Below are 13,615 nucleotides of genomic sequence, written 5' to 3' on the forward strand. Positions count from 1 at the left end.
AGAGGTTTTAGAAGTTTGGAGAGGGAGTTCGACATGAATTAGCCAATGGCAACCTTATCAAAAGGTAACAACCTGAAGTTGGCTCGTTTCTCTCAAAACCGATGGCCGTTTTTAGTGCAAATTGTCACCGAAAATGAAAAATTGAGAAGAATTAGAGCTTTGAGAGAAAAAAATTTGCCAGTTTAATTTTTAACACGTATTTAATCAAGTTAGGATATCATTACCAATAAGTTTACTATATCTGGAAATCATTTGTCACTAATCTTTGACTTATTCGAAGTTATCAATGATCTTGTATTATTGTTGTACAGGAAAGATATTTTTACATAATTTGTACTGAATAAGTTCATTCCATTTGATAACTTCCTGTCTCTATTCTATTTATTTTAAGGTTAATCAATGATTCAAAATTAAATTAGTTTGTTACTATTCCTTTTGGTCTATTTCCATAAAAATTTCAAATATATGATGATAACTTTTACGGCTTTGATTCAGCTACATACTTTTTATAATCATGGTTGGTTCAAAAAATTTCAAAAAACTCTTTTGTCTCCTACCAAAACTTTTAAAAGCAAAAGAATTATTGGAAACATATCACACGAATGAGATTTATGAAATGCTATTAATTTCATTGACCAAAATCACGAGGGTATAAATTTATTGATTTATTGAAAGTGATAAGTTACAAAAAGAATTTATCATTATTCAAATCTGTTTGCGGAATATTTAATTATAATTCATAAGAAATTTTTATAACTTATTAATGTCAGAAAGTGTTTCCTCGTTTTTTAAACAAAGAAGTAACATTTCTTCCCAGGCCTTATTCTCCATTGGATCCAGCGTGTCCTCCATCTTCAAGTTCGAGTCCAGGAGCAAATATATCCGTGCAGCTATCTCCAAGTTTAATGGAAAGCCAAATAGCAAAACTTGCACAAGCTGCGGAACGTTTAAGTAAACAGTTGCCTCAGTTTGAACCAAAGCCGCACAACACCAAAAAGAAAGTATGTAAAGAGTTAGAATTCGTTATATCAATGCCAGAAACTGACCCTAGACGAATGGATGAAATAAGAAGGTACGCTGCAATATATGGAAGGTTTGATTGTAAAAGAAAACCTGAGAAGCCTTTGACGTTACATGAAGTATCGGTTAACGAAGCTGCTGCCCAGATATGTAGGTTTATTCCTGCTCTACTTACACGTAGAGATGAGCTTTTCCCTCTTGCTAGACAGGTTGTGAAAGATTCTGGCTGCTATTATTCCAAAACTCAGTAAGTATTTTAATTCAGATTCAGAAATATTTGTATGATATGGTATCGTTTTTCGTTTTTATTCACACTCTTTCTATTCGAGGAATGAATCAATGAACACTGTCTGTTACATTCTTAATTTATTTATATACTGTGATAAACCGCCTTCTATAATAAAAAGGTTCATCAAAGGCGCGTCCGCCTTAAAAAAAACAAATGAAAGGCGCCGTGCGAATTCGCCGAACTTTAAACTTGCATTGTTGCTGGACAGGGCCGGCTTAAGGACCCATTTTGCGAGCTTGTTTGTAACAATACGTATACATTAAATTTTCCTAATCTAGTGTGAATATTCGACACACATCATTAGCTTGTGTCCGTGCATTGATTTTAATCTACGGTCCGTACAATATTGAAGATACCTTTTTAATTTTTGAATCGATTTTTTATTTATTGAGCAACTAATCTTCATAATTCTTTAAACACAACGAGGGCGTGTGTCAACTAATGATTTGAATATCCGCCATAAAATTTTAACTGTTACAATGTGCTAACTCGTGATTGTGGCTGTCATGAAGATTAGACAACTGGTGATGGAAGATTATGCAACCTAACACAACTTTAGGGTGGTGACAATATTGTGGGTATAATTTTAACTAATGGCAGGTGTGCATTATTATGTTATATTGAATTTTACAAATGATGGCTTCCACAAATTTTAAAAATTCATTTTTCTATTGTATATGGTTTAGTACCTGTTAAAATGCAATTTAAATGATTCAAAAATTCTAGGTTTTAATTTTTGAATTTTACAACTTAACAAATTGGATTAAGTAGATACTAAATTCCAGGTAATACTCTTAATGAATCCGTCATGAGTTGTATTAAGTACTCGGACTACTTTTTTGTTTATCTGAAATATCCTCGTCCCGAGTTGTAGCGCACCCCATAACGAATTTTATATTACGCTTTGTACTGACAGTTAGTACTTAATGGAAAAATGGTATGGAAATAATTTCTACAATTAAATTAGTAATTTAATTTGGTATAAATTGTATACATGAAAGTTTGAAATGACTTAAGTGTAGGTATAGGATGAAAATAAGATGATTTAACTTGAGAACGATTTTCATAATTTTGAGCAAGTCGTATTCTGATATGGATTTGATCATTATAAGTAATTTTTGCTTCAAACAACCATCTCCCCATCAAAATTTGTTGATAATTTTTCAAAGATTAGGCTGGAATCATCTTCATCATATTTAGTAGCTTCTTCTGCGTTCCAATTCTCATCCAAATCTCATTTTCTGTAGAGAAGAAGGATATATCTTGTCATGTAAAAATGCAACTCTAACATCAATATATACAAATTAATGATGATGATATTTAAGAATTTGTGAGCAAAATTATTATTTTTTCGAAAAACTTTACGTCTTGTACCAACTTAAAGACACTTTAGGAATTCTTAGGATTTAGGTAAGTTGAGTTAAATTTTTATTCCAAGAGTCTTCAGTTCACATGATTTTGTTATTTTATTTGTTTTGCTCCTGCAGGTTGTCAAGTGTTTACATCAATAAAAATGTGAATATGGGACATGAACGTGAAGCAGAGATATTAGCAAGAGCTAGCCCAAGAATGGGAGGTGAAATTGAGGGACCTCCAAATAAAAGGCCAAAAATTGAGGCTACATCGGATTCGGATGACCGGCAGGTCAGCCAAATAAATCGACTAAAACATACTTCTCAGTCAAATGTCATTATTAATTTAGAACACTAATGCTTTGCAAAATCGCAAAAGAGAGATAAATAAAAGTATGTAGGTTGTGGCACTTTTAGAACTAATTAATTTACTAATTAGTAATCATATTTATTTTATTATTTGTTCTAATTTATTGGCAGCTTTGATATTTTATTGTATAATTATCTAATTTAATGAAAGTTTCTTTATTTTATAGCATATTTGTCTAACCTTTATTTGCGGGAACTTTGCAAAGGAAACGGTCGGTTGAATCTAATTATACTGACGTAGTTTTAATAGTGCTTACATAATGGGTACTAGCGTATGGGAAGAAAATTTATCTTGGCACCATTTCTATTTATAGGATAAAGAATTATAATACAAAATAATCAACAGAGCAACTTTGAACGTAAACCTCGATTCCTTTCGTATAATGCCTAGGCATCTAAACTTCAATACAAATCTCAACAAGAAATGAAATGTTAGAATTTTCAAGACTTGTGCCGCTTTCTTTTTGACATGTTAGACCTACTCAAATCTCATTCCTTCTAATATAGATTTCACCTCATCAAACAGATAGGAATCGCTCGACCCAATTGGGATACTGAACTTGGCTAGAAACCTCTTTACAAACAACACGAAAGAATTTTGTTTTGCTTCATATGTTCCTTTACTCGCTTATCTTTGCCGTCTATTTTTTGAATAGGTCCCACCAGCTTAGTGATTGTTGTCAATCCCAATTCTTCTTATATTTGTATTTTTGATTTTGTCTTATTCTGTCCGAAATTTTTCTGAGGTAATTTATTTCTGCTAGGTCAACGAGTGTTTTTTATTGGCATAGGAAAACTCAATTATTCTTAAATCATTTCTGTTTACATCTTGCTCTTATGTTTCTTTAACAATATTCTGAAATATATGTAAACCTTCACTCGTTCTTTTTGTAAATTGTCTATTTGGCTGCATTATAGTTCTATTTGTATTAATTTTAATGCCATCTTCTTCCATTACATCTTTTCTTATTTATATTCATTGTACTTACTTTTCATTCGCTGTTATTAATACTACATCTGCAAAAAATACTTCAGCTATTTCGGTTCTTTTCTCTGTTCACTTTTCTTATTGATGTCCATACATACTTTGAGCATTGTCCCGCCTAGTCTTTCTACTTGTTCTAATCCTAGTTATATCAAATATGATTTAAATTTATTTTACAGAATGGAATTTTTGTTTGTTTCATATATATTTCGATTAATTTTGATGTTTTAATTTTCAATTACTTTCTCTCGGCTCTTTTCATATTTTCTGAAAGCATCTTCTCTAGAAACATCATATTCAGTTATTAATCATTTGCTTATTTATACATTTTCACAATGGTTTTTAATAGGGTTATTCCTAGATTATTGAGTATTTGTGCTCTGAAAGACATTAGAATAGAATAATCTTTTACTAACTATTCAAGAAAATCCTAAAATCTTTTTTAGGTAGATATCTGATGGTGTAGAAATCGGCCAATCATTAGTATAATGAATTCTTAAAGCACATCCTCACATACTTACAATCTTCCAGAAATTACTGGGAGATGGTCGTGTAAGATGACTGTGGTTGTGTGAACTTTTGTGAAATTTTTATGAGGCTACGTGAAAAGGAACATTTCGAAAACCAAACTGGCAAATGCTGAGAAGCTATGTGCATCAATAAGAAATGGATATTTTAGTATTTAAACTGTTGAATTTATCCCAAATAACACTTTTTCTCTGTATAGATAAATACGCATAGGTACTCATTAAGTTAGAATATTTTCATATATCAATTAATTTATCGATTGTTTTGTTTTGAATTTTTTTATTCAAATCATTTAAAGAGAACGTTTAACTATATATTTAATTTGATTTTATTCATACTCATACGATTTATTTTAAATAAACACTTATATTTGTATATTTCAATGTAAATGGTCTTTTATAAATAGTTCTAAAATCGTCCACACATACTTATATTTATTTCTCTAAATGCTTTATGTACTACAGGAAGCGCTTATATCTACACTAGTTTCAAAAATTACCAAATTGCATGCTGCATATAATTAAAACATGCTTTAGCGGTGCTTTTAGACTTTAATATACATACTAGTTATAATTTACTATAGCAGGGTTAACCATAAGTCTAATTTTCAATGGATGATATAGCAGTCATAGCAAGAACATATCTATGTCCTAAGGCTTGAGAAGATTATTAGAAACTTGAATTGTCTCATCAAAGAGATCTATTACTTCACAACTTTCCTTGGAGCCTGTGTATTAGCCTGATTGACAAAACCAAATATATTCATTCATCAAATTGGTTCAAGTTACTTATAGAAAGTGTTGTTCGATATATTGCTGGTGCCACATTGCCACAAAAAAATTGCGAAATAAAGTTTTTTTCTTTCATTATCCGATTCAAGTGATTTGCAAGGGAACTTTTAGGTTTGCTAGTACAGAAAGTAGATAACAGATAGGACGAAATGTAATAGTTAATAGGACGTAGAATACATGAAAAAATTGTGAAGAGAACTTATATTTGATTTATGCAAAGCAATGCATCAAAGGAGTCACACACAATCAATATCTAGGGGTATTTATATCGTGGGCCCAGTGCAGTGCAAATATGAATTGATCTGAGAAGATTATTATTATTATTTTGTCGTTTATCGGGTTATTTCATAATTCCATCGATTTGGAGTTGTAGTGAAGTGGAAAAAAGATGATTCTTTTTATCGTCCAATTTTTTCCGTCAAGACATTTTGCAAAGATCGAAACAAATGATAATTTGACGATACAATATCCGGGCTATACGGTGGGTGCATTCAAAGTTTAGTCAATTTGAGACTAGTATCCAAAGATGTGTCTGGCCTGGCATTCGTGCTAGTATCGTGGAGGAACACAATGCCAAGTCTGCGCAGTCATTTTGAATATTCTCTTGTAATCTGGTCAATTGTTGACAGAGTACTGAATCAACCGTTTGACCGAGTTACAGAATTTTATAGTGTACAATTCCCTCCAAATCCCACCATACACACAGCATCACCTTATGTTCTATCAATGTGGGCTATGCAGTCTCCTGTTACCAAGCCTCGACAAACATCATTTTCCTTTGTTAATTTAAAATTCTATTTATTTTGCATCGCCCATTATCAATAACTTGATAAATGACTTTGCATTTTAACAGAATATTGCAGAATCCATAATTAAGTTCTGTGCAAACATTTAGTTTTTTTTGTTACTCCATTTTGAAACGTTTATAACTAACATTAAAAATCTCTCTTTACAAAAATGGAACCTCAAAGCCACATGTGAAATGTGAATGAAGTTTGTCAATCGGACTAGTGATTCTCAATACACCAAACATGGGAAAATAGTTTTTATTATATAGAACAGATCTCATAGTAGTTCTAGACAGATTCAATGGTCAGTCAAACAATCGATCTCGTTATGGATGATTTGACAGCTTATAGTCTAGGCCCGAATTTCCTTTTTCTGTTAGTAAACGCAATGGCGCGTATTTGTGGTTATCAGTATGGGCTCTTGGGCTATTAGTATAGTTGTAATCTACGCGCTATCTCTTTCTTCAAACAAAAAAAATCTTACTAAAACCTAAATAGTTTTATTTATACGATATTTTAATTTTCAATTGTTATGGTAGACTGAACAAACTTTTTTGATAGACTGAAAGACGTTTTTGCGTGGTCACTACAAATTACTCGTTTTTTTTGGCAAACTAATACACAAATTATTATTATTCCTTACTTCCAAAAAACAATTATTAACATTTCTGTCACTTCTTTGTTTGGCGCTGTAAGGTAAAAAAGTAACAATTTTGCGGTTTAATAATTTTATAACCATGACCCAATGTTATATTGCGTTCATTTTCATAAAAAAATATCCTCAAGTATTTAGCTAGCTAGTTTCATTGAGTTTGATCTTTATTATCTTGCAATAGAGGCAGAGTGTGAACTAATATTGAACAATCATTGTCAACCTGTACTTCTGTGGACCACTTTTAATAAATTTTTGTAGTTGTATTGTTGAGAACGATAAACGTTACATTATTCCATAAACGTTCTATTTTATTGGTCAATCTACATTCAAATTTTATTGTTTGTCTCTAACCATTTTTGTATTCATTGTATGTGAACTACTCTAAATTTTCTTCTTGGTGTTCATCGTATCAATATCCTAAATCAGATTTATTAGTATTTTACCACAAGACGTATCTATTTATTGCACTTAAATGATTGATGATAGCTTCAGTTAAAACAGCCAAACAGTTTTCACATAAATGAATACGTTACATTGGTGGAACGCAGAAAGTTAGTATAGGTCAGTGTCAGTGTCTCAATACGTAAAAAGTATGATTAAGAACTATTTTTGAGCACTTACCATTTGGCGCAGTAAAAATAATTAATAGTTAACCCTTGCGTTTGGTTTATGATGTATATCTAGTATGTATAATAAGCAAATATATTTTCGTAAAAAGATCTAGTCATAAATTTTATATAATTCCGTAATAGTTTTGTGATATAATCTTTTTTTTTAAATTTGTTTAATAAAAAATGAAAATTTAGGAAAATTATATATTTATATTTTTTGTTGGCTTTAAATTCAATGCAATAATTATCTGTTTAAAGCGGTGTATAGAAATCATTCACTAAAATGTAACAAAGCATATAATGTCTAGATATTTGAAATTTCATTTTATTAAAGTGAAAATATTCGTCACTAAATCAGCATATGGGGTAAGTTGAAACTTTGCATCTATTTAATATTTGTATAATCATATTTCAACATAAGTAGGTCTTAATCTTAGGAGATATTTACATCAAAATATTACAAATATTTTATAAATCTTTTCTTAGTATGTATATTGGTACGGATGATGTTTCAATTTAAATTGGTATATGGAATACTAATTTTCAAGAAAAAATTATTCTCAGTGGTATTAGGAGTATTACATAGAGAAGGAATAATTAGATTTTTTGGGAATGTGTAGATTAACGTGCCAGAGTCCGTGACGTTAAACATTAGTTTATAGAGAAACTTCAGAGGTTCACGTGCAATATACGGGCATACATTATCTTGCTGAAAAAGGATTAGTAGAAGCCCAGAAACCTCAGATATTCTATAGTGTGAAATAATGGTTTAAACAAAATTGTCAAGAGATTGTCGATTAGAACAACACATATTTTTTGAAAAGTGATTAAGCTTTATAGCAATAAATTAACTTTGGAAATTGAAAAACATGAACCATTCGAAATTACTCTTTCCCGAACCCCGGGTCACCAAGATAGATCTAAAAAATCTATGTTCAATCAGGAAATCAGAATCTTTCTCTCTCTCTATACAAAGAGAGAGAATTCTTTCAATTAATTAAGATGAAATTGCACTAAATCTCAATATTTCCAATCTGCTTCGACTATTGTCTAGTAAGTTGATTATGGAACGAAATCATAATTTATTCTAATACTGTTAGTAATTGAAGATATTAAGAAAACCTTTAGGGGTCTACTTCTAGAGTAAAAACATACTTTAGCTTTCTTTTCTTTCCTACATAATTCGTAATGTTTTAGATCGAAGTTTTCCTCAGCCCACCTCTTTCTGAGATATCACCCTTAAAAGGTGGTGACTAAAATTGTTATATATATATATATATATATATATATATATTTAATAAATTTTGTGGTAAATAGTAATGATGCAAAATGCAAAACATTTCATAATAATTGCTGGAAATAACTACTTCTAGTCGAAATACAAGAACATAGCCTACATGTCATGGATTGCCTTACTCGTTCGAAGATTTGCAGTGTATTTCTTATGGTGTTATTTGAATAAGATTCTTCAAGTCATTGATATTAACTATGGGTGTCGTGTAGACCAATGATCTAGGGTAACCTCATAAACAGAAATCACAATGATTTAACTCAGGAGATCGAGGAGGCCAATGTTGGAGCCCTCCTCGACAAATCTAACGGTAGCAGTCCGACGGAAGTGTACTGGAGCACCATCGTTCATGAACCACATGTTTTATCTGATATTGGGTGCGATGTCGTCAAGTAGTCAGGAAGATAATTCTCGAGAAAATTGGCGTAAAAAATTCCATTTAATGGCTGAGACAGAAAATGTGGCCGAATTAAGTTATCCCCTACAATATCCATCTATACAATGAAAAAACATTTTGAAAATGGTGCTCCATAATCTCATAGGAATTATCGTCTGCCTATACGTGATTATTGTGAAAATTTATGATAGATACTCTTGAAAAATGTACCTCGTCGTCCGTAAACAATACAATATTTAAAAATTGAGGATTTTGTCGCATTTCGTGTGTTTAACCATTCACAAAATCTCGTTGAGGAAAATCTCTACGTAAAAGAGCTTGAAACCGTTGGATTTACTGAGGATATAACTGCTATTTTAAAACTCTCGACACATATGAATGGCTGATATTTAGGTTGTTGGCAATTTTTCTAGTGATTGTTTCCGGGACATAAATTTAATCTAAAATTACTTGCTCTACCATTCCATTTCTAATTATCGGGAAACGAATAGCGTTGGTTGAATTTCTTTTTAACATTCCAGTTTGAAAGATGAGGCGTCATTCGTTGCGGATATTTTTCAGCATGAAGATGTCTAGCTTGTCGAGAATTACCATTCTCCATACCATACACAAAATGCATGTCCGCCAATTCAGCGTTTGTATACATGTTACAATACACAGATAACGCGAAAATAACAACCTACAAACTAAACCAAAAATTTGTAATTAAAAACAAGGTAAAGGTGGTCATTACCAGCATTTATTATGAATCGTATTACATTTTACATCTTTACTGTTTTCCACTAAATTTATATAAAAAATTATGAATTATGGTGGTGTTTATTTTTTATCTGCAGCTATTAGTTTTGGAAAACAAATTTAAGAATAAATTTTTTTTTTAAATAAAACAAGAATTTTACCTTATAATTTTATTCCATAAAACGTCATCTTGAAAAAAAGTTTTGATATGAAATGAAGTAAGTATTGTTAATTTCACCACCGTATAATGTAACAGGAATGTAGAAAAAATACCCGCGGTTACTTCTTTGCGAGTGCACGAAAATACGGAATTTCAAGTTTCGAGCTTTTCTAAAATTTTAGAAAAAGAAATAAAAACTCAATTTTAATCACCTTTTAAGAGTGATATCTCGGAAAGGGGTGGGCTCAGGAAATTTTGTTATAGGGTAGGTCTACCCACCCATGTTAATTTCTTACGAGCAATCATCTCGCGAATTTTATTGCATAAATTTAGAAACACCCTGTATATCGCCCATATCGCAAATATTTAGTTGCTGCATTCAATGCGATATTTTAACTTGACAGTGTAGAATATTTCCAGTTATGCGTTATCTAACATCTATCATCAACAAATTAATGTCCATTTTGTAGATGTGTATATAGAAAGTTGTTAAGTTAAAGGAATTATGTTCATAAACTGATAAATATATTGCTCACTTACTTAGCATAATGTAAATTGGATGATTTATTAATATACCCAGAACAATTGATATGCATAGTTTGTTTTTCAGAAAATCTATGGATTTATAATATATGTTCAGCTGATTTGCCAATATGGCTTGCATGTCCGCTTTATTTATTAAGGTAAGCTTGTAGATTATTGCTTATGCTTTGCTTAACCTTTTTTCAGTATTTAATTGGTTAGTTTTAATTGATGTTAGAATTTTCTGAATGTATAATATTGTGGAAAATCTTAATGAAACTTTTTAACGCCGGTTGATTATTCTTTATAAAGTTTTTTATCCGAATAGCTGCTCTTTAAAAATAGCTTCACAATTTTCTTCATAAACTTTACTTTCGCTTCATTTTATCTCTTTATACAAAAGACCAAAAGTTGAACAAACGAAAAAATAGATAAAAGTTCTTTGAGGACGCCACAATATATAACTCTTGAAACTGACCCAAAGTTACAATTTTTTAAAATGAATTTTCATATATTTGTAGGACTACGATGACGCTCTTGTCGTAAGAACTTCAATTCATTCACTCTTCCAACAAAATTCAAAGAATCATCAATCAAATGCAAGGTAAGTTCTTTTTATTTCTCCACGATTCTTTCGGTTTTGCGGTTAACAATGCAAAAGTACACAATACAATCGTTTTCTTTTTTAACTTCTAAATTTTTTAAACACTTCTTAGGCTGCATCAAGCTTTATCGTTTTCTCTCTTAAAATGTCAAACAAAAATGATATAAACTACCAGGGAAAATTTTAAACATACTAACTGAAAGTCTTGAAAAAGCCATCCCAATAGTGAACATGCCTTTTTATCATTGGAGAAAAATTGATTGAAGCATTTTTTCTAAAATGATTTGTGATTCTTTTATTACCACTATATTTTATTATAACATTTTTATTATAGAGGTAACACATCACGAAGGTCGTCAGTAGGAGGAGACGTAGAAGAATCGGATTCACAATTCACTTACAGCAATTCAAGTAGCCCTCAGGTATCTATTTCTGGATTTTTAGTTTGTTAATACAGGGTTGGCTACTGATAATAGCTCACTCTGACATTTGAAATTTCTTATTAAGCTTCGAGCGAACGCGCTGATTTTTGTCCGATTATAAAATCGATGTGGGTGGCGTGTGTTTATTTTTATTTGTTAGTATACTTTCCTTATAATATAAGAAATATGTATAAATGTATAACAATAATAAAATTTTACTTACAATAATTAATTAAGATTTTCAGTGGTTTGGATTGTATTAATTCTTGTAAAAATTTTTAAGTTTTTATTAACTTTGAAGTCTTTGCCAGCTATATTATGACCGGTTTCTTATGGGAACGTGGCAATGAATCACCAAAGTGGACTAACTTTAATATATTTTCCGAGCTTTCGAATACTTATGTATTCATCGTCTGGGAAATTATTAATTGAGATTTGTGGTGGCTTTAAGTTCAATATTCAAAGTGACGTTGTTGAAATATTGATTAATTCAAATATTCTCGCAATTGTAAGGAGAGGGTGTTAAACTGCTCTGATGAGACGTAATAACATCGAAACTAGTCAGTAGTTACACCCTCTCTTTACAATTGCGAGCAATTGGGGATGTTAATATCGACAAAAATGTCGATTTACATCACGCTCTTCAGATGGTTGTACTCGTCGAAGCATTAGCCAGGAAAGTAGTTGTTTCCCCCTTTGACGAACGGCGGAATACATTTTCGAAATTATTTTAGAGGTGAATAGTAGAAATCCCCAGCGGTTCCAGAAACTTAGTTGCTCGGTGGAGGTTTTCTATTTCCTTTAGTTTTTATTTGGTGAAGAGCATTATACTAATAAAATTTTGATTGATTTCTTATGGTACACTTGGTATTAAAAATACGACTTATTTTTTGAAAATTGTTCTTTAAAAAAACATTCAAGAATTATGCCAATTTGCAACAAGTAACTCTCTATTGAATGGTTTCAAGATACTTATAATATTTTAAGGTTATAATGTCTGTTATCACTAACATTCAGAACGTTTACGTTATATTGATAAGTTAGATTTGCTGAATAATGAACTTGTTAAGTAACAGTAACTTGTCAACTTTGTGTTACATGTAGCTACAATACCTATATATGAATCTCATCTTCTTTTTTCTGGATATAATTTACTTTTTAGAGAAAACTTGAAGATACTGGAGATAATGAAGAGGACGCTAGTAAATATTCTCCTAAGGTACAAATAATATCAGCAAGTGGAGATAACATTATAGCAGTAGCTAATCCAGCTTTAGCCATGTCGTCGGCGATTATTCCTCCTATTCATTCAAATGCCATAATGGAAGTTAGAGAAAATCGGACAGAAATAGATTGACCGGATAGCTGTATCTATATCTCATTTCATTTTATTGTTACGATGTTTATTATATAATACTGTGATTTCATATGTTATCTGAAAATCATTAGAATTGACTGATATGTTGTAAGTTATATTTTAAGAGACAACTGTTGAGATGTTTTTCGTCGCACTGTAATCAAAAATCTTTTATGTATTCTAATGTTTTTATTTATTTCTGAAATGAGTTCATTTCACTAATATTTAAATTGCTGAAGATTCAAGTATATTTTGATAAAGTACAATTTCATGTAGCTATTGTTAATAAACTGTTTGAATTAATCATTTTCTGATAATTAGTTTTTTATTTATTTCAGTCTATAATATATCTCTTACATCTGTGAGAGTTGAGATAAAAAATAATTTTTTCTTATAAAAAATCCATACGAAACATTGATTTTACTTATTTTTTCCTATTTCTGCACAACATATTAAATAGCTAATAAAATTTGAAGGTTCGATTTAATCTTGTTACTGTTAATTTTATATCTCATGATGTAAAGACTACTGCCAAAATAAGTGCAATAAGATTTAACTCGCAATCACAGGAAGGCCTAACTATATCAATGTTCCTTGGCCACAAAAGAAAGAAAAAAATCGTACTAAATATTTCTGAGATAAATTTTTTAAGAAAGTAAAAGAATACAACCAAAATAGAATAGAGTTAAAAATATTTCCAAACCATTCTTTAAATATCATTGGATTTATTTATTTG

At 30.6% G+C, this 13,615-nt stretch overlaps 1 protein-coding gene across 2 annotated transcripts in view; it reads left to right on the forward strand.

The window, feature by feature from the left end:
• Nucleotides 1-13,150, forward strand: part of LOC130451462 (NGFI-A-binding protein homolog) — a 29,965-nt gene extending 16,815 nt beyond the window's left edge. Inside the window, exons 3-8 of one of the 2 annotated variants that reach the window (XM_056790482.1) lie at nt 818-1,267; nt 2,797-2,953; nt 9,394-9,402; nt 11,018-11,100; nt 11,435-11,522; nt 12,685-13,150. In XM_056790482.1, the coding sequence (XP_056646460.1) occupies nt 818-1,267; nt 2,797-2,953; nt 9,394-9,402; nt 11,018-11,100; nt 11,435-11,522; nt 12,685-12,879 (982 nt within the window). In that variant the 3' untranslated portion in view covers nt 12,880-13,150. Of the gene's footprint in view, nt 1-817; nt 1,268-2,796; nt 2,954-9,393; nt 9,403-10,584; nt 10,658-11,017; nt 11,101-11,434; nt 11,523-12,684 lie in introns of those variants that run through there. The other variant, XR_008910736.1, reaches the window with a different exon arrangement.
• Nucleotides 13,151-13,615: the final 465 nt, after the last annotated feature.

Source organism: Diorhabda sublineata, chromosome X (genome assembly GCF_026230105.1).
Source record: "Diorhabda sublineata isolate icDioSubl1.1 chromosome X, icDioSubl1.1, whole genome shotgun sequence".
NCBI classification, from domain to species: domain Eukaryota; kingdom Metazoa; phylum Arthropoda; class Insecta; order Coleoptera; family Chrysomelidae; genus Diorhabda; species Diorhabda sublineata.